This window comes from Topomyia yanbarensis, chromosome 2, assembly GCF_030247195.1.
Source record: "Topomyia yanbarensis strain Yona2022 chromosome 2, ASM3024719v1, whole genome shotgun sequence".
NCBI lineage: Eukaryota > Metazoa > Arthropoda > Insecta > Diptera > Culicidae > Topomyia > Topomyia yanbarensis.
In genome coordinates, this window is record NC_080671.1 from 315,072,881 (window position 1) to 315,093,557 (window position 20,677).

General features: G+C 44.1%; 2 protein-coding genes and 1 long non-coding RNA gene across 5 annotated transcripts in view; 1 reads left to right on the forward strand and 2 right to left on the reverse strand.

The window, feature by feature from the left end:
* Positions 1-20,677, reverse strand: part of LOC131683634 (sodium-coupled monocarboxylate transporter 1-like) — a 51,125-nt gene that overhangs the window by 13,745 nt on the left and 16,703 nt on the right. Inside the window, exons 1-3 of one of the 3 annotated variants that reach the window (XM_058965768.1) lie at positions 6,037-6,175; positions 5,611-5,964; positions 5,390-5,549 (exon numbers count right to left, since the gene is read on the reverse strand). In XM_058965768.1, the coding sequence (XP_058821751.1) occupies positions 5,390-5,549; positions 5,611-5,906 (456 nt within the window). In that variant the 5' untranslated portion in view covers positions 5,907-5,964; positions 6,037-6,175. Of the gene's footprint in view, positions 1-5,389; positions 5,550-5,610; positions 5,965-6,036; positions 6,191-20,677 lie in introns of those variants that run through there. The other 2 variants (XM_058965766.1, XM_058965767.1) reach the window with 2 other exon arrangements.
* Positions 8,160-13,463, reverse strand: LOC131680540 (uncharacterized). The gene has a single exon (XM_058961255.1). The coding sequence runs from the start codon at positions 13,461-13,463 to the stop codon at positions 8,160-8,162; it is 5,304 nt and encodes a 1,767-aa protein (XP_058817238.1).
* LOC131683636 (uncharacterized) lies at positions 17,578-20,424 on the forward strand. The gene is made up of 4 exons (XR_009304544.1): positions 17,578-17,791; positions 17,871-17,996; positions 18,060-18,200; positions 18,302-20,424. It is a non-coding gene; the product is annotated as an uncharacterized LOC131683636 (long non-coding RNA).

Genomic DNA, 20,677 nt, shown 5'->3' on the forward strand with positions numbered 1-20,677 from the left:
TTGCATATTCATAACATAAATAAATGACCTGGAAAATCAAGGTCCGGCTTGCCATGCTATCAACGCCCACAACGAAGCAGGCTGAAAGATTAATTGAATCTCATTGTATGGATTTGAAGAATGTGTGGTAACCCAATCCATTTACAAATAATAGGGGAGAGTGGGTACGCTTGATCCCACTTTTGTTTTTTTCTTATAACTTTTTAATGAAATAAAAATTTCAATTGCAAATTTCAATTGCCTTCTTGTAGTCAATTCGAATTATAAGAGCTATGAATAATGTGTAAATCCGAATACTACGTCCTGTCAGCAATATGAACAGTTTTGAAAATCATGCCAAAACGAGGTTTTTGTAAAAACGTGTGGTAACTTGATCCCCCGCCTACTAGGGCTAAAGAAACAAAGCACACTATGACCTATGGACACGAAAGTTCAGCTAATCACCTATCCTGACAAATTGAATAATTAGACTATCTTTTTAGATGCACGACAAACTTTAACCACAGTAGAAAGTCAAGACAAGTATTTGCGGTAAATCAGTGCTGCTTAACTGAATATTTCAACCATCAATAAATTATACCATCGTTGGTTCACAGAAAAAAACATTCTTGATCAATTAATAGTGCCAGGTGCGTTATGAAAATGATGTTTTTCTAGTTCTATACATTTTTAAAGTGTTCGAGAGAACTAATGATAGGGATCAAGAATACCCAGTGTTACTGGGATCAGAGATGCCTGTTGCATGATGTGCACAAAATTTATTTTTTGTATGTGTTGTGAATTTTTTTATTCGAAAAACTTTTTTTTTCTAGGCAAAAGCCCCTAAAAAGTAAACCTACTTGAAAATATTAATAAATAATGATTTCGACGATCTCATACAACCGTTCAAAAAATTTGTGAAAAGATCTTCGAGATGGATTTAAACACATATTTTCTAAAATATTATATAACTTTTCTAAACCAAATGTAATACATCAGATTTGTCTTTTAAACATCACAAACGACCAAATGCTTCATTTTCTTTTTATATTGTGATAACTTTAGGCGTATAGATTACGAGATATGGTCAGAAAATCAAATATCCCCAAGGATCAAGTGTCCTCACTCTCCCCTAAAATTTCCTAGCTGAAGCACTTAAAGATTTTCGTTTGTTCCCCAAAAAACACAAGAAATTTTTAACGCCATTCAACGAGAGAGGAGCCTCAATTTTAAGTAGGCTTTCAGTTAGGATGAAATATCGTTCTCTCGGCAGAAAGTCAGAGATACTGAGGACATACTACATTAAAGTTAAATTTGCGACGTAAACGGAAGTTCGATCATACAGCATATAGGAGACGGATGTATAGATATTAAAAATACTGAAGCCTTGAAGTGACCAGCTTGATACGGGATCTGTCAGTGAGCAACATTTTCTAGCAGTCAACCTGACAATATGTTCGAACTCCCCATAACCAAAGTGATCTGCCATTCCACATGTCATTTTTTTCTCGGACATGACCATAATCGGATTAGAAGTATCTTGGAGAAACACACGTAGAAGGGTTAATATCTTGATCTACGTGGTTCAAGTAAAGGGTGAGTCGCTAATTATTCGGACACTTTCAAACTTGCGAATCGTTTTTCATACTTTACCGAAATGAACCATATTTTGCCCACATTCTCTTTAGAGTGTATTGTTTACATCCGCTAAGTTGTGCAGTTTTCAGTCAGATTTCGGTCGAGATAGAAAAAAGTCAACAAACCGTCCGGGGACACCCATATGCACAATCTTGAGTTATCGCATCGCGCCTTGGGAAAATTGATAGGCATACATTATTCGACCATCTCAAAGGTCCTCCAATAATTCCAGGGTAACAACAAGCTTGCTGCGGATGACCGTTTTAAACAGAAAAGGCTGTGGAAATTCGATTCGATTTTGCTGATTTGACGGGCCACATGCACTTGCGGCAAACGTAGTAAATCATTCGTTTTCAAATCACCATGAACTTAGAGACTTGCAAAGCGAAGTGTCTCCATAAACGATGTTTTTCGTTTTTGAAACTGATTAAAACCCGTTGTTTTGGCCCGATTTGGCGTCGAGTTATTTTTGTTGGTTTTGTACCGAAAGAATAAACTAAACTAACCCACTAAACTGTTTTGAGCTCCGTACGATCGAAACCTATTGAGAATTTCAGAGGACCCTAAGAGCGGTGAAGGCTTAAAAAAGTACGCAACCGAAAAGCAGTGCAGCAGACAAGAATTTCAATCGGAGAGCGTATCATCAACTCAAAGCGGGTAGATAAACAACTGGGAGTGGTATATAGACGACCGGGTAAGCCACATCGACCACGCATGCGGGAGGGCCGTAAAAGTGATCTCGACACTATCTCGGATCATGCCCAACAATTCGGCGATCAGCAACAGTAAAAAGCGACTACTGGCGAGTGTGTCCACATCGGTGCTTAAATACGCAGGACCTGTTTGGGTGACGGCACCGCAGATGAAGAGGAACACATCTCGGCTGAACAACACGTTCAGGCTGATAGCCATACGGGTATCTAGCGCGTACCGAACTATCTCGTCAGAGGCAGCCTACGTGATTGCTGGAACGATTCCCATAAACCTTCTACTCGAAGAAGATAGTGAGTTTTATAGGAATCTAGGCACGACAGGAGGTAAACGAGCCCGAGCTGACAACTCAATCAAGTGGCAGCATCAGTGACATAACGCTGTAAATGGTAGATGCAACCATCGACTAATTCCATGCCTGTCGGTGTGGGTGAACAGAGCGCATGGTGAGTTGAACTTTCACGTGACGGAGCTCTTTTCTGGTCATGGCTGTTTCAAAAAGTATCTGAACAGGCCACGCGAGTTCGCCGTTCTGCATCGCATGCGGAGATGCAGGGGAAACGCCTGATCAAGTGATCCTCGATTCGAGCACGAGCTAAACGAAATGAGAACCATTGTCGGTGAGGACGTTTACATGACCAATATTGTCGAAAGAATATGTGCGGACAATAAACAATGGGACGCGGTGAACAGAACAGTCGTTCAGATCATATCAGCGTCGCAACGAAGCTTGCGAGAGGAGCAACGACCAGCATCGTAGCAGTACACGGCCTCGGCTCGTCGAGGCACCGATGAACCGGATGTTACACTCCAACTGAAAACGCCTGACCGACCATGGCACTTGACAAATCAGTCTGAGGAAGAGAGATAAAGTAGACCATCGGGCGCGACCGGAGTAGGCTAGATCCACCACGGGGGACTAGACTGAGCGCACGCATCGTCGACGGTAGGTCGTCGGAGCATGTGAGAACCGGAAGTCATCCTCCCTCCGGAGGACTGACCTCGGCACCAAACCGACCAGCATCGGGATAACGGTTTCGAGAGAAATTGCATCTTCGGGAAATTTCTCCGTTGGAGTAGACTAGGCCCACCGCCGGGGACTAGTTCGAGTAGATTGGGAAATAGCACCGGCAAATGGTCGCCGGGCACCTGTGAACTGGAAGTCACCCTCCACCCAGAATCGCAGGACTGACCTCGGCATCTGCCCGGGTAGCATCGGTTTCGGAAGATCTTCGACTGCCGGGGAACTCTTCGTCGGAGTAGGAAAGATCCACCGTCGGGGACTATTCCGAGTAGTCTGTAGCGAATCGCCGGCTTGAATCGTCGGGGCACCAGTGAACTGGACGCAATCCTCCACCCGGAATTGCTGGACTGACCTCAACATTCTGCCGGACTGCATCGAAGGAAGAATAACGCGTCCGTCAACGGTTTCGGGAGACATTCTTTCGTCGGGGAACTCTCCGCCGAGGTAGGCTAACTCCACCGTCGGGGACTAGCATCGAACACGACAAAGCACCAGTATAGGGTCGTCGGGGCACTAGTGAACCGGAAGCCACCCTCCAACCAGAATCGCTGGATCGAGCACGGCATCCAACTGGTTAACGTAGAGAGGAGGACATGTAGAGCATCATGCCGTGCAGGACTGATATGGTGTTTATGAGACCAGCGAAATCTAGCACGACCAGCTAGACCTGCAATCAAGTGAAGTGCATTAACACGCCTCCCCCTGAAGTAATCATTTCAAATGGAATCCTGGGGATCAGGCAAATGTCGGACTCCTTCGTGGAGTTAAGAGGAGTAGGGTTCAGAGTTAACTTCTCTGTTCAGAGTCCCTCACTCTGGCACACGATGGACGAAATCAGTAGTATGGTCTAACTACTGAACGTATGCTAGGTCGGCGTAAAAGCTTTACCATCAAGTAAAAAAATATACACACACATATACAGTGTATTATATTATACACACACATGCCCACAATACAGACTTTTTCCGATCTCGACGAACTGAGTCGAACGGGATATGACACTCGGCCTTCCAGGTCGGGATTAGGTAGACGATTTTCAGAGTGATTGCATAACCTTTCTATATGAGAAAGGCAAAAATACTTGCTTAGAATCACAGGTTTATCTATAAGAGATTGTCCTGCTAAGTATCATCTGAAAAAAATGGCAAAAGTCAAGATGACATTTGTCGATTCTGTAACTACGATCCCGAGAGCTGGTAAGGTATAAAGATATAAAGGCTATAAAGGTGATAGGTGCTATATATTCTCTAGAAATTTCATATTATATCTAATTTTCTAATTTTTTTTATGATACGAAATTTTTTCGAGTGTAACTTAAAATTGATTCTGTTACTTGGGGCGAATAGTGGTAATGAATGTTTGGTTGGCAAGGGCCTGAAGTTAATGATCGAAATGAGCACAGCAAGGACGACAATGCAGCAGGACTACACGAGATTGGACGAGGAATGTTACAATCACTAGATATGCGGTATTCCAAAGCAAACCGTGCCATTAGAAAGTCCGCGATTGCGATGCGATTGACAACTGCAGTGACACCTAAATGTAAATAGCTAGTGCGATGGCTATATGCCTCAAGTTGGTATGAACAGAGATGTTAGTGGAAAAATTCTCACAAACGCGTGTAATCAATAGGAGGAAGCAAAACTATGAGCTTTGTTTGAGTGATGAAACAGTAGTCAATGAGAGAAGTTCTGTAATCAATCTGAGGGTAAGCAAACCCAACGTCAGTTTTCCAACACTGAATTTATCCGTAGCTCAAGAGAAGAAACAATTATTTATTGCGAAATTCACGCAAATCCCAGAGATCATCAACAGAATTGGTGTAGAATCACATAACAGAACTTAACATTACAATCAATGATGTGCTGAATTGTATTGCACCACTTGCTATCGATGATTTTTTAATAATAATCTACGTACTAGGCTCTTTTCAATTAGACACGAAATTATTGAATGAACTGTTCAGTGTTCGAACTAGCAATCAGTGATTTTTCACTTTCTTAGTTAGAAGATTAGTTATAAAAAATAGAAACTTACCTCGTAGGCCGAAGTAATTTGCAAATCATGAAACACAGGCAAGAATATGTAATGCATCACAAAGCCCATCACAATTACTGCGAACACTATATAACAGTACTGCGTTCCATAAACGTAGATTTCCGTCGATGTCCCAAGTAATGATATTCCAGATATCCAGCTAAAAATTTACAAACAAAATTATCATCCGACAATTTCGTAGCAAGCATTCCAAAATTTACCTGGCTACCAACGAAACCGCTACTGGGAAAATTTTCATTTTCCTTCCTCCGACCAGATAATCCAGAGCTTCCGAATCTCTTCGGGCAGTTTTCCGATTTTTATGCTTCAAATGATCCTTGTAACCGAAGTAGATTCCAATAAAGATACAACTGACCAACATCAGCACAAACACCAGGTAGTCGGGCCAATTGAACCGCTGCAGTGAACGGCTCAGTTCATCCACACTTTGCACGTGGCCGTCGGCGGCCTGTGAGGTGGCGCTGGAGGGTACCTGCGTGCTATCTAATCCCGCCATTCCTCGTCGCTACAGCTGCTGCCAGTGACCGCGTTGATGATGAATAAAGTGTGAAGTACTGCAAATGAAAACGGGAGGATTTATATCAATCTTTTGCCCACTTATTGTCGTTTGTTTGCGGATACTATACGGCTGATAACGATCTGGACGATCATCTCGGACGCCGTTCCATCTGTGCTAGGCGGACGGAAGCATCACTGATAAAAGAGTCTTATTTATTGCGAGTAGACAGGGAGCAGGTTGTATGATGTCAATCTGGTTGAACCCTCTGTTTGCTTTAGTTTTATCGATCATTGTGGTTTAAAAGCCAAAGTATTTCATTCTTGCTTATCATCACTGTAATGGTCTGACTAATCAGTCGTCTAATGTTCAAGTATTAGAATATAGTGTTTAGTAGGATCGTTTCAGATGCCATCTCATTGTAATGTACGTTGAAAACAGGGAGTCTCAATTTTGTTAGTTTATCTGCATAAGAATTACCAGGATCAATTTTAAATGTCACAGAAAGCCTAAAAGATTTAATAATGAATAAAATCTTAATGATTACACGCTGGAATTCCATACTGATGTTGAACCCTTCTTAATTCTATTCAAATTCAAATTTGTTAATAAGAATGGTGTCCAATATTTCTGTATAATCCATTCTCTCACACACTTTTAAGGGCAAAGGACCCATCGATGTTAAAGCCCCAATAAACAATAGAATTCAATACATCGATTTTAATATTAATAGAAAAATAAACAGTGTGGTATCTTCCTGTTTGGGGCCATAAAACTACATAAATTTTGAAAAATGTATATATAACGCGATAGCTTTATTTGTTCACTTTTTTAAACCGACGCTAGTCCAATATGTCTTTACCCTGGGCTCAACTTTCTGTTTATAACATTATTTCCACAGGGATTAGTCGAGTTTGCAACACAAGGATTAAATACCGTTTTAAATTATTCCATGTAGCGAGAAAATTTTCCACGCGAAATTATTTTGAACATGACGGAATGTATCTACCAAAGGTGCCAATGGCATTATTGAAAAAGAGACCCTCGTATTTTATAACCGGAGACACCTCAGCAGCTATAGCACCATGGAAAAAGTTTCTGTTAAAAATCGGACTTAATTAGGAGATCGCACCAAACATTAACCACTTTCAAATAATCTCTACCGCGAAGAAACAAAAAACACAAATGTCAAAAATCGAAATCGCCAAATGTCTCAGAATGTCATGAAATGTCGAGATTTATTGGTAGCGACTGGCTCAATCTGCACGTTCCCCATTTTGATCGGAGATTTGTGCCTTGCATTATTGTATAGAAATTGACTGAAAAGGCAAACATTCTCTGTACTTCCCAAAAATTGTTTTAAAAAGATTTATTTTTTCACCGACGGCGGAGGTGAGATAAAAGGTCGACGAGCTCTATGAGTTCATGAAGGACAAGCACAACGTGCAAGGTCAAGCAGCTAGTGACGAGCACTGAATATGCCGTAACAAGAGAAGAAAGAAAAACACTAGCCTCCTCAGGAGAGGTACAAGAGCGATGAACTGATCGTCGAAGCGAAGGATAAAAAGAAAATGAGAGAGAAGCCAGAGTTGAAGGAGTTGGATGAGATAATAAAACGAGACGTGTTGTGACCCTTGCCAAATAGCGTTCCTCCGTGGTTTTAGTCCGTACCCGATTTTTCCGTGTCCAATCGTAAATTTAGTTGGACTACCCTTGCGCAGATAGCGTCACTGTGCCAGTTCGGAAGTTATGTAATACATACATAACACATTACACATCAAACACTTTATTTCCTGACACTACTCAACATTTATTACTTTACACGTTTATTTCACTACGAACTATACTTTACTACACGATATTACAAACTAAGTACGAATATTCAAACGTCACTACGGACGGTGACGAACCTATCGCTATGAAGGCTGATTACGAATGACGATAATTTTAAACTCATACCACATACAGAAAGTTACAAAAGACATATGCTAGAGACTTCTCTGGAAACATTAATTTCTACTCTCATCATTTTATCCCCATCTCTCCTCTCTTCAATGTCTCTCACTTCTTTCGTTAAGTTTATACACATATGTATTAACCAGTGAGAACGACACGCTCATTCGTCTCATCTGTCAATCATACAGCTATGCTGTGTTGAGATCAGTGCTAGTGTGAAACGTCAACATTACCGGCCACCTAAATTAGCTAAGTCTAATTTACAATTGGATCATCGAAAAAAACAGGTAAGTATGATTAATTTTCTAACAACTTTTCTTCACTTTCAGCTGCTGCTCGTTGCTGTTGCTGCACCGCCAATTGCTGGTCGAAAGGAAGTGGAAACAATCTGCGAATCGGTCGTATGTATGTTCCACTTCTTGTTTTGATAGTTGCAACACGAATGATGTCATCATCGCCGGGTTGAACTGCTTCGATCCTTGCTAGTGGCCAAGCGACGGAAGGTTTTCCATCCTCCTGCAGCAATACCATTTGGCCAACACGGATGTCCACCGGAGAACTGGATTTCTGCCACTGCTGATTAAGCTCGGTGAGATACTCCTTTCGCCAACGTTGCCAGTGATGTTGAATCAGTTGTTGCAACTGCTGATAGTGCCGCAATCGGTTTGTTGGTATTTCGGTGTACTGAGGGTCCGGGAGGGTTAAAAGTGGACCGCCAGTCAGGAAATGGCCGGGTGTTAGTGCGTCTAATTCGGTCGGGTCATCGGATAGTGGCGTTAGTGGGCGAGTGTTCATGTTTGCCTCGATCTGGTAGAGGACAGTGACCATGTCCTCGTAGGAAAGTTTTCGGCAGCCGATTGTTTTTACCAGAGAGGACTTTGCTGTCTTAACAGCCGCTTCCCAAAGGCCGCCGAAATTTGGTGCTCGAGGTGGAATGAACCGCCAAGTGATTCCTTTGCTGCTGCATTCATTGATTAAATTTTCCTTGTTGTGTTTGATGCTAAATAGGCGATGCATTTCCGTGAGTGTGGTTTTTGCTCCTTTGAAGTTTGTACCATTATCAGAATGGATTTCCGTTGGCAAGCCGCGCCGGGCAATAAAGCGTCGAAGTGCGGCAATGAATGCGTCCGTTGACAAATCGCACACGAGTTCCAGGTGAGTGGCTTTGGTAGCGAAGCAAACAAACACAGCAATGAAAACCTTTTGGGGGGCCGCTCGTCGATGAACAGGTTTTAAGTATATAGGGCCACAGTAGTCGACACCGGTGATTGAGAATGGTCGACTAGGGACAATGCGTGCCTTGGGAAGCTGTCCTTGAGGTTGGGCTACAGGGACAGGGTTGTGGCGGAAACAAATTGTACATTTGCGACACACATAATTGGCAAGAGTTTTTCCGCGAACCGGCCAGAATTCTCGACGCATTGTTGCCAGGGTCATTCGGGGGCCAGAATGAAAACATTGTGAGTGGAAATGCGCTGCAATTATACGAGAAAGGAGGTGCTTGTTGGGAAGAGCCATAGGGTGCTTGGTTTGGTAGGTTTCGTTGGAGAAATTCAGCCGGCCACCGACACGTATTATGCCATTCTCGTCTAGGAAAGGATATCGATTTTTCAGGGGTGATATCGAGGGAACCGGACGTTTTTGCTTCAACTGAATCAACTCTTCTGGGAACACTTCTTGTTGAACCACCTTTACTAAGGTTTGCTTTGCTTCTTGCAGCTCCACCGTCGAAAGGAATGCTTCATATGCATGATGTTTAGAGCGGCAGCGTGTAATGAATCGACGAAGGTAAGCAGTGATTCGAACTAGACGTCCGAATGAAGAATAGCGCTCAAATAACGGGTTTTCCTGCGACGTTGACTGAACCACTAAAACCGTTTTCTTTCGTTCCAGGATGTCCTCGTTTGGAAGAAGAGGGTTTGCATGTTTTGGCCATTTATCCACTTCGTCTGCTAGCCATCCGGGACCACTCCTCCAAAGAACGTTGACGATGAAATCTGCCGGCAACATACCACGCGAAACGTGATCCGCCGGATTATCCGTACCCTTCACGTGATTCCAGGGGTGTCCGTGTGTCAGCAGCTGGATTTCCGATGTGCGATTGCCCACAAACGTTTGCCAAGTGTTTGGGGGTGCTGCGATCCAGTGCAACGTGACCGTCGAGTCCGACCAGAACCAGCAAGGATTTCCCTCCATCCCCAGCGCTGCGGATACTCTAGTATAGAGTTTGGCACCCAATAATGCAGCACACAGCTCAAGGCGCGGTAAACTAAGACGTTTGATTGGCGCGACTCTTGATTTTGCCGCAATGAGCTGGATTTGAGCTTTACCTTCCTTGCTGGCTGAGCGAGCGTAAATGCATGCTCCATAGCCTACTTCCGATGCATCGCAGAATACGTGGAATTGAACTGTTGTAGCTTCTGGTGTAAATATATAACGGGGAACTTTGTATTGCTTTAGTAGGGGCAGCTGTGAATGGAAATCATTCCATTTAGATTCAATCTCGCGTGGAATCGGATCATCCCAGTCGACATTAACTAACCAGAGGTGTTGCATCCGAATTTTTGCCCAAGCAATCACAGGTGACACGATACCAAGCGGGTCGTATAATTGCGCAATCTCCGAAAATATCTTCCTTTTTGTCCATTGATCGTCATATTCCGTTGCTCGTATCTCAACACACAGTTGGTCCGTTCCTGTCTCCCACACCACTCCAAGCGTCTTCACCTTTGTTCCTGCATCGAAATGTAGCGTGGATTGCTCCTCTAGAGCTGTGGAAGGTAAGTCGGCTAAAACCTCCGGTTGATTAGAGCTCCACTTCCGCAAGTCGAATCCGCCTTCAGCCATAAGGGATTGAACTTCGCTTCGCAAACGTTTCGCCTTCGAAATCGATTCCGCTCCGGAAAGAAAATCGTCCATATAAAAATCTTTCTTTACAGCAGGACCAGCGTACTCGTATTTGTCACCGGCGTCTATGGCAAGCTGTTTAAGTACGCGAGTGGCAAGGAAAGATGATGGCGCTAATCCGTAAGTGACCGTCTGTAGCTCGTACACCTTAATCGGTTCAGCCTGATCGAAGCGCCACAGGATCCGTTGAAGTGATGCGTCCTCCGGGTGAATGCGTACCTGCCTGTACATTTTGGCCACATCTGCAACTAACGCAACGACGTGCTTGCGAAAACGGATCATGATGTCCAGCAGATCGTCCTGAATTACTGGACCCGTAAGTAGAGTGTCGTTGAGCGAGTGATTTGTGGTGGTTTTCGCTGATCCATCGAACACTACCCGTACCTTGGTCGTTGAGCTAGACTCTTTAAACACAGGATGATGGGGCAAATAGTAAGTAGTGCGCCCTTCATCCAGTGTATCCTCCATTTCTCCGATCAGTTGCATATGCCCCATTGCAAGATATTCTTGTAGGAATTCGTTGTAATGGTCACGTAAGTCTGAATCCCTTTCCAAACGCCTTTCTAGCTGCCGAAATCGTCGTAAGGCCGCACCCTTCGAATCGCCGATTTTGTCGTGGAACCCATTCCGTTTTGGGTACTGTACTATATAGCGTCCTGATTCGTCACGGGTGAACGTGCTTTGAAAGTGTTGTTCGCAGTCCTTCTCTTCCTGTGATCGAAGTGGCTTCTCTGACAACTCCTCAATTGCCCAGAATTTCTCGATGATCTTATCAAGCGGTTCGGCGATCGCTACGTGACAACTAACGGTAGCTTTTCTTGTAGACCACTCCGACTCGCCCGCAGCTACCCAACCAAATACCGTGTTGACGAATATCGGCAAAGGAGATCCGAGTTTGCAAATTTGTATCCGGCCACCATCGAGTAGATGAAAATCGTAGAAGAATTGAGACCCAAGCACCAAATCGATCGGACCAGAGACGAAGAATTCCGGATCGGCTAGCTTCATGCCGTTTGGTGGTTTCCAATCTGCCAATGGTAAAGAAGTAGACGGCTGGTCGCATGTTACCTGCCTCAAAACCAGAAAGTCCATTGACAAAGAAAAATCCAAGACCCGTGACGAAACAACAGCAGAAACTTCGTGAGCTATACTTTTCTTTGAGCACCCAATACCGCTGATTTCTACTCTTTTATTTCGTCTAGGTAGTTTGAGTAGATGAGACAAATTCTCCGACATCAGATTCGCTTGAGAACCGGAATCCAACAATGCCCTAGCGAGATGCGTTCTACCCCAGCTGTCCTTTATTTTCAACACCGCCGTTAACAAAAATATATGTGTTCCAGAACGCCCCATAGCCATATTGGAGGAAATTGATGCAACCGAACTTGTTACTGTACCACCGGAGTTCGATGCACCACCAGAGCTTGATGGAGCCGTAGCTTGCATGCTTTGTGTGGCTGAAGAAGAGGCAGCGGAGGTGGGAGCAGTACCAGAACCAGGAAATCCAGGATGAAGAAGAGAATGGTGCTTTTTAGAGCAAGTTCTGCACCGAAATTTGGAAGGACAGTCTCTCGCCATATGATTTCGCCCCAAACAATTGCTGCAAAGACGCTTCGAATTTGTTAGCTGTAGCCGTTGGTCCACCGGAAGTTTGCTGAATGCCGTACATTGAGCGATAGAATGCTGATCACCACAGGATGCGCAGCTTGGACCTTTGTTTCCGGTCGCCGAGTTGACCGAAACCTTTGCAGGACGAGATTTGAACCCAGTTGATGCAGCTTGACTGCTTGACGTAGTCATCCGTTGGTCCACCGAAACTGCATCTAAAACCCGTGTTTGTTTTTTGAGAAAATCCACCAGTATTGTAAACGAAGGTTCGACCTCATTTGAAACGCTTTCCTCCCAATGTTTTTGTGTGACGTCGTCGAGCTTAGATACCAATAGATGAGTAAGCATTGCTCCCCAGCCACTAGTCTTCTCACCCAGTTGATCCAAGATTTTGGTGTTACGTTCGAAACAATCGATGACGTCATGAATCCCCGCTGCTGACTCTTTCCGAATTTTCGGGAACTCGAACATCGCATTCAAATGCCGCTTCTTGAGAAGATATCCATTAGAGAACCGTGCAACCAAACCATTCCAAGCAACCCTGTAATTCGCCTCGCTCATTGGGTACGAATCAACCAACTTTAACGCATCACCCCTAAGAGACGCCCGCAGATAGTGGAATTTTTGAATACCACTGAGTTCCGGTGAAGAGTCGATCAAGGCTCGAAATGTGTCATGAAAAGGCAACCATTTTTCGAAACTACCATCAAATTCCGGTAGATTTATTTGTGGTAGTCGCACATAAGTGTGTACACCAGCCGGTTCGGAACTAGATCCGTTTTGTGTCGGCGCTGGAGTCCGCCGTGGTAACTTGCCAACCAACCCTGCCCTTACCTCGAAATATTTCTCCTCGAATTCCGCCCGAACTTGCCGATGTGCCTCCGTGTTCTCTTCATGCTCCTCCGATCCCTCGATATCGCATTGAACCTCCTCAAACTCGTCCCACTTCGCCTCGAGTTTCTCCAGACGAAACTGTATTTGGAGTTCGTCGGTTGCTTGGCTACTGTTGAGAAATTTCTCCGTCCGCAGTAGAAAATCTACGATGCTATCCCGAACGTGGATCTTGGGTTTCAGTTTCTTACCCATAGTCAGATCCGTTGAGCTGGAGAGTTTTGGATCAGCAATCGTCTCCTAGAAAAATACCAAGCGGAGAACCCTTCCAAGAGAGATGTATCGATTTGGACAGGTACTCACCTGGTGAGCCTGTCAAATAGGCTTTGTATTTTAGTCTCTCAGGAACTCTCCAAAAAACTCGTAAAGCTGCTACCAATTTTCTCCAGATCCTCAATAATGTCGTCAGTAGCCAAGACAGCCGTATGATGACCCGATGATCCGAACGATGCAAACAGTATTCTTTGAAAAACTGTAAATATGCACAAGCGCAGCACAAAACGAAACCAATATGTCGAGTAGGACAGGTACTCACCTGGGAGCCTGTCACTACAGGCCTTGTACTCGACTTTATAACTGCGACTCGTCCCTTCTTCCCGTTGTGTAGAAGAACCACAGGTAGTAGCGCTTCGCTATCGTATTTCAGCACTTGGACGATGGATGTAGAGTCCGTCTTCCAAAATGGCCGCCGGCGAATTACCAACCCGTTGCCGATGAACAACCTTGTCAGAGTATACCAGCGACGTTCTCCGTAACCTCCTAAGCCATGCACAGCGATCCCCGTACCAAGCGATCGTCCTGTTGTTGATCCAGGAAACTTCCTCCGATGCCAAAAATACTATCCGAGAAAGAGAATGGAAGTCCCCTCCGTTCAAGGTGTTTCGTCCGCCGTATGAACACCATGCGTAGTGAAGTATTTACCCAAGAAATAAACGTAGAAAAAAACGACCAGGTAGCGATGAAAGCTTAGATGGAGTTATTGGACAGATACTCACCTTGTGAGCCTATCCAATAGGCCTTGTATATTTTAGCTTCCCTGGTCTAATCCGAAAAACTCCAATGGCGACGTCAAACGAATCCAGAACTGCTGAGTCGCAATGGCTGTACGCAAGTAGAATGATGGCGACTGCGCGCGATGGCGGTATCTGCTTTGTCCTCGGACTCAAAATGGTGTTACCGACGCCGCGTCGGTTCCTTGGAACACTATCCTGGTCACGGCACCAATGTTGTGACCCTTGCCAAATAGCGTTCCTCCGTGGTTTTAGTCCGTACCCGATTTTTCCGTGTCCAATCGTAAATTTAGTTGGACTACCCTTGCGCAGATAGCGTCACTGTGCCAGTTCGGAAGTTATGTAATACATACATAACACATTACACATCAAACACTTTATTTCCTGACACTACTCAACATTTATTACTTTACACGTTTATTTCACTACGAACTATACTTTACTACACGATATTACAAACTAAGTACGAATATTCAAACGTCACTACGGACGGTGACGAACCTATCGCTATGAAGGCTGATTACGAATGACGATAATTTTAAACTCATACCACATACAGAAAGTTACAAAAGACATATGCTAGAGACTTCTCTGGAAACATTAATTTCTACTCTCATCATTTTATCCCCATCTCTCCTCTCTTCAATGTCTCTCACTTCTTTCGTTAAGTTTATACACATATGTATTAACCAGTGAGAACGACACGCTCATTCGTCTCATCTGTCAATCATACAGCTATGCTGTGTTGAGATCAGTGCTAGTGTGAAACGTCAACAAGACGCACTCAGAAAAGCGAGATGATCTTAGAGCAGATCCTTCTGTACATAGCTCGGCCTATCATGAGCTCATTGCTTAATTTTTAGGCAGCGAAGAGAGCTCTGTCATACGAAGTCATGGGTCTGAACGACATTACGACCGGAGAAGGGCTTCAGACATCAGGCGAGAAGCTGCAAGGGTCCGGACAGTTCTGCGTTGTGCAGAAAATGCGGAAGAGAGGGACAGGCTGCTAGCGACTGCACGAAGCAACTAAGCTGATCTGCAAACCGAAGGATGGAAACGATCATACAACGGGCGGCTTAGAATGCTTGCATATAAGACCAACAATGATAAGAATAACCCAGCTTAATCTCAATCATCGCATCGATATCGCACAGCAACTGTTTTGGCAGGTGACAGCAGAAATGAAGTGCAATAGTACAATTAATACAAAATCGTAACGTTTTCCTCCCGATAGCGGTAACTCGGTTGTGGATAGTGCAGGGATGGCGGCAATCCAACTGATACTCGCTTTCGCCGTCCAAGAGGTCGTGGATAGCATACACGAAGCGTGCCGTGGAGCGATGTAGTAGGTTGACCAAACGGTTCCAGCTTATTGAAAGCCCTTGGAAATGACTTCCCCCTGACAGCGGTTCATCTCATGGTGAGATGGGCGTCGAAACAAAATCCGAGCCCTTTGTGATCATCTTCCGGACCGAAGACAAGAAGTGTTTGAATCTGTTGCAGATTTTTCGAGTTCTGACGGATCGGTATTCTGCCGTGACAAAAATATCGAAAATTCTCCCTGATTAGCTTTGTAAACAGTTTACATCAGGCAAATTATATTGCTGGCTACGAATAGGGAATCCTGTCGAAGGGATTTCGAAAAGTGTCTCTACTATGGAAATCCACATGATCTCCCGGTATGTCCCGCATACAAACAGCGCGAGACAGTGGTGTAGCAAGAAAATCGGAGGGGATATGAATATTTTTTTGTATTTATGTATATGAAAATATGTTCAAAAACAATCTGAGAAGAAAAAATGTACAAAAACCAACAACTCAGGGAACGAGTTTGGGTAGTCACCCGACCCGCTAATACAATGTAACTTAACGATTAAACAAGGCTCTACGGCAGAACCGACTCTATTGCTGGTATCGCAGGGTCGGCTAGCTACCGGGTAATCAAGGGCTACGCGGATCAAGAACAAAGATCTAAGAACATTCACTTTTCTTATACACTTTTTATTTGTGAGTATTTGTAGTGTGGGTGTGGGGTGTAATTTACAATATTACTGTGGAGTGTACACTATTATTTTCACCTAACGTACCGTACTGTTGCTGCTTTGGCTGGCGGGCGTTGCGACGCTAACGATGCCGACGGGCGAGATCCCCTCGCGGATGTCGGCGAAACTGGCCGGATGAAGGCCCCGGCACGATGGTGATCCAGATGCAGCGAGTGGACGGACCAGCGGGCGTTGCTGGCTTGGATGCAGGCAGGCGTCTTCCCTCCTTGGCGAGCATCGGCGTGACCGCGGCTAACCGCAATGGCCACCACCGAGAGGGGACCCTCCTTTGCGATTAGCGCCTTTGCCCGAGGGTATGAAGCGGAGGCGCGCAGCGCCGGATGACGAACGACGGTCCTTTACGATTAGGCGCGGAATCCTCCCAGATTCGCGTGCCGAACCGTGTGCTGAACGATTTGATGCGGCGCTAAGAGGCACTAAGAGGTCCTGGTGAAGAATATGGCAACGCAAAGTTGCTAAATAATCTAATCGATTCTTCAGAGTAAAACTTTAAATACCTGAACGAATCGATACACTTTAAACAAACTTCCCGCCCCAGAGGGGGGGGGGGGGGGTAAACTACACTTCACCAGTTAATTTAAACTTCAGCACACGGACGCCAGATATTAAAAGAGACCAGAGTTATGCACTACAGGTCCTTTTATACAATTTTGAAATGCATTTCCCTCCAATTTTTATCCGAAAACCATTTGTAATTTTCAGTATCTCGCGTCTCCATAAGGGGTGGTTCACCTACCCACTGAGACGATCTGACAGCTTACAGCGGTACGCACCCTTTCACTACCCTGCTTAATGTTGTTGTGTATTTAGTACAAAAAACGTGAAGGTTCTAAAGACAAACAAATAATATTTACACCAGAAACCTAAGCAATGGAACCAATGGTTACACTATCCACTACTCCGGTGAAAAAAATGTGAAAGTGCGAAGTGATTTTACATTTTTTTAAATTAAATTCTTTGAAAAATCATCCTCGGCTCAAAGAGATTCGTGAATAGGTAACACACAACTCTACAAACAATATTTACAACATATTTACAACGCGCGAAACCATAATTAGACTTTACAAACATATTAAAATAATAAATAAACAAATTAAAAATTCAAACATAATATGTACAAATCAAATTTATATATACAAAACAACTATACAAACAAAATACTACATTTTAAATAATTGGACGAACTATTTACAAAAGTTAGCAACAGAATAGTATACAACCCTATTTACATGTATGTACAACACTTTTACATCACTTTCGCTTCCCACGGCAAACCCCCAGGCGGGCAAGTCTACCGGCGGGCAACCTGACGTTTCTCACGTCAGCTACAAAACGTCACACCAATGTCATTGGAGCATATCGTTATGCTCAATGTTTATTTAGTGATGAAAGTGCTAAAAGTTCAGTTCAATAATCGTTGAAATCGGCCAAATTTTCAACGAAAATCGAGGTAAGTGATAAATTATCAATGAACATATCGAAACTTAGCCTTCGACAGCGGTTCATTGTTAAAAAATTGTCTCTTTTAGGACATAAACAGTGGTGGTATTTTGCTGCCAAGATGCAATCTTTCTGCGAAAGATTGACCTGTAGTAACCACCAAATCTTCCCGGGATTAACCATGAAGCCATCTTGCCTTGCAAGATACACTACAGGTAAGTAAAAGTGCACAAATTAAAATATTTGAATGTTTAATTGAGCCATTCTTTTTGTTGCAGATATGGTCAATATCACCAAGTGGGCCATCCCCTCATCGCATCTCCACCGTCGGCGCTCAGATAAAGGGCAAAACTATAAACCCCTTCATCGTACCCGAATCGGTCAGTGCGACTATGGATGCCCATGATGGAATGGAAAAGGTAAGTAAATCAAGCAACACGGACTGACACAACTTTTATTCCTTCCGTGTTTGATTAGTGTTCCTTCTCCAAATTAAATGCTTACTTTCTTTCCTTTACAGTACCTATGACTCATCCAAACCAACCAGAACGCAAGCGGGTTACAGGACCAGATATGTGGACTCCAGAGTAATAATGGAAGTGTTCTCCGTAACCTCTGGCTAAAGCCAACATCTCGAATCTGCCCTTTATTTCTGTCGGTCTGGCCAGATCAGCCATCAAAGTATCTGTAAAGAAATTAAATAAACTTAATTTTGAACTATCCGAACCGACTTTGGTCCGAACTTCACTCTCCGCCTCATCATTACTGAGAAATTCCTACTTTTTTCCGTTAACATTCGTATACGGGAGTTGAACGTATTGCGCCCGTTGGGATTGCTATCAGTACCCAACGGGAATCTGTCCTGACGTAGGACATCCTACTAAGTATTGCGTTCTACTTATTTATATTGGATTAGCAGACTGGTATGGATCGTTGGTGGATACATCCTCGCCCAGCCAATCTGCGTATACTGTGTTTTTATGGGTTCGTTTTTTTCTGCCGTGTGCTCTATTGTGTATGTATCAAAAGTGAAATAGAGCAAAGCGTAGATGGTAAAATGATGAATGATTCAACTATTGCAAATAGGTATGTAAAATTTGTGCTATTGTTAAACTGATGTGGATTCGGTACCGTATGTAAAGCAAAATTATGATTTTTCATGGAATGAATCAAAATTAACGGTTCACGACACACAAGGCAAACCAAAAATCACGAATTTCTTCGCACAGTAAACGATTTTGGAAAGCGTATAGTGTCCTCTTTTGCGTTCAGGACCTCTTATGGCGTTTTATCTTCACTTTCACTTTCTTTTCTTGTGGAGCAGTGGGACAGTGGAAGGGCACAAACATTCGTGCTTTACACGAATTCCTGCCACCTCCCGTCGGAAAAATCCTTAGATTTTTGAACTCTACCGAACCCTTGATTACCTTTCGCGGACTTTTAGTTGGGCGCCAATTGTTACCTAACGATTAACAAGGCTCATACGGCAGAACCGACTCTATAGCTGGTATCGCAGGGTCGGCTAGCTACCGGGTAATCAAGGGCTACGCGGATCAAGAACAAAAACCTAGAACATTCACTTTTCTTATACACTTTTTATTTGTGAGTATTTGTAGTGTGGTTGTGGGGTGTAATTTACAATATTACTGTGGAGTGTACACTATTATTTTCACCAAACGTACCGTACTGTTGCTGCTACGGCTGGCGGGCGTTGCGACGCTAACGATGCCGACGGGCGAGATCCCCTCGCGGACGTCGGCGAAACTGGCCGGATGAAGGCCACGGTACGATGGTGATCTAGACTGCAGTTGGACGGACCAGCGGGCGTTGCTGGCTTGGATGCAGGCAGGCGTCTTCCCTCCTTGGCGAGCATCGGCGTGACCGCGGCTAACCGAAATGGCCAACACCGAGAGGGGACCCTCCTTTGCGGTTAGGGCCTTTGCCCGAGGGTATGAAGCGGAGGCGCGCAGCGCCGGATGACGAACGACGGTCCTTTACGATTAGGCGCGGAATCCTCCCGGATTCGCGTGCCGAACCGTGTGCTGAACGATTTGATGCGGCGCTAAGAGGCACTAAGAGGTCCTGGTGAAGAATATGGCAACGCAAAGTTGCTAAATAATCTAATCGATTCTTCAGAGTAAAACTTTAAATACCTGAACGAATCGATACACTTTAAACAAACTTCCCGCCCCAGAGGGGGGGGGGGGTAAACTACACTTCACCAGTTAATTTAAACTTCAGCACACGGACGCCAGATATTAAAAGAGACCAGAGTTATGCACTACAGGTCCTTTTATACAATTTTGAAATGCATTTCCCTCCAATTTTTATCCGAAAACCATTTGTAATTTTCAGTATCTCGCGTCTCCATAAGGGGTGGTTCACCTACCCACTGAGACGATCTGACAGCTTACAGCGGTACGCACCCTTTCACTACCCTGCTTAATGTTGTTGTGTATTTAGTACAAAAAACGTGAAGGTTCTAAAGACAAACAAATAATATTTACACCAGAAACCTAAGCAATGGAACCAATGGTTACAACAAGTAAACTTCCACGGAACCTTATGCCTCCCGGGATTACCTTACGGCATTAATTCGGGAAGAGAGTTTTTTATGTGCACAACACACGATCTCCAATCCAAGTACTTAGTAATTAGTTCTTTCAGTAGGGATACATCACCCATCCTCGACACACTACCAGTTTGTGACCATCCACATAACGTGGTAATTTCTGTATGATAATAGGAAAGCTAGCTGTGGGTCTAGAATTAGTGCTGTTCCCCTACGAGGACAATCTGGGCGGAAAACTTCTGTCTGTCTAGTTCCATTGTTCGATTTAGTACTTCTTCCTCGTTGAGCTTCCGACTTGTTCGCGGACTACTCTAGTCCCCGATG

Bases quoted from the DNA above. Each gene is read 5' to 3' on its own strand.
- LOC131680540 (XM_058961255.1), bottom strand. From the start codon at position 13,463: ATGGGTAAGAAACTGAAACCCAAGATCCACGTTCGGGATAGCATCGTA.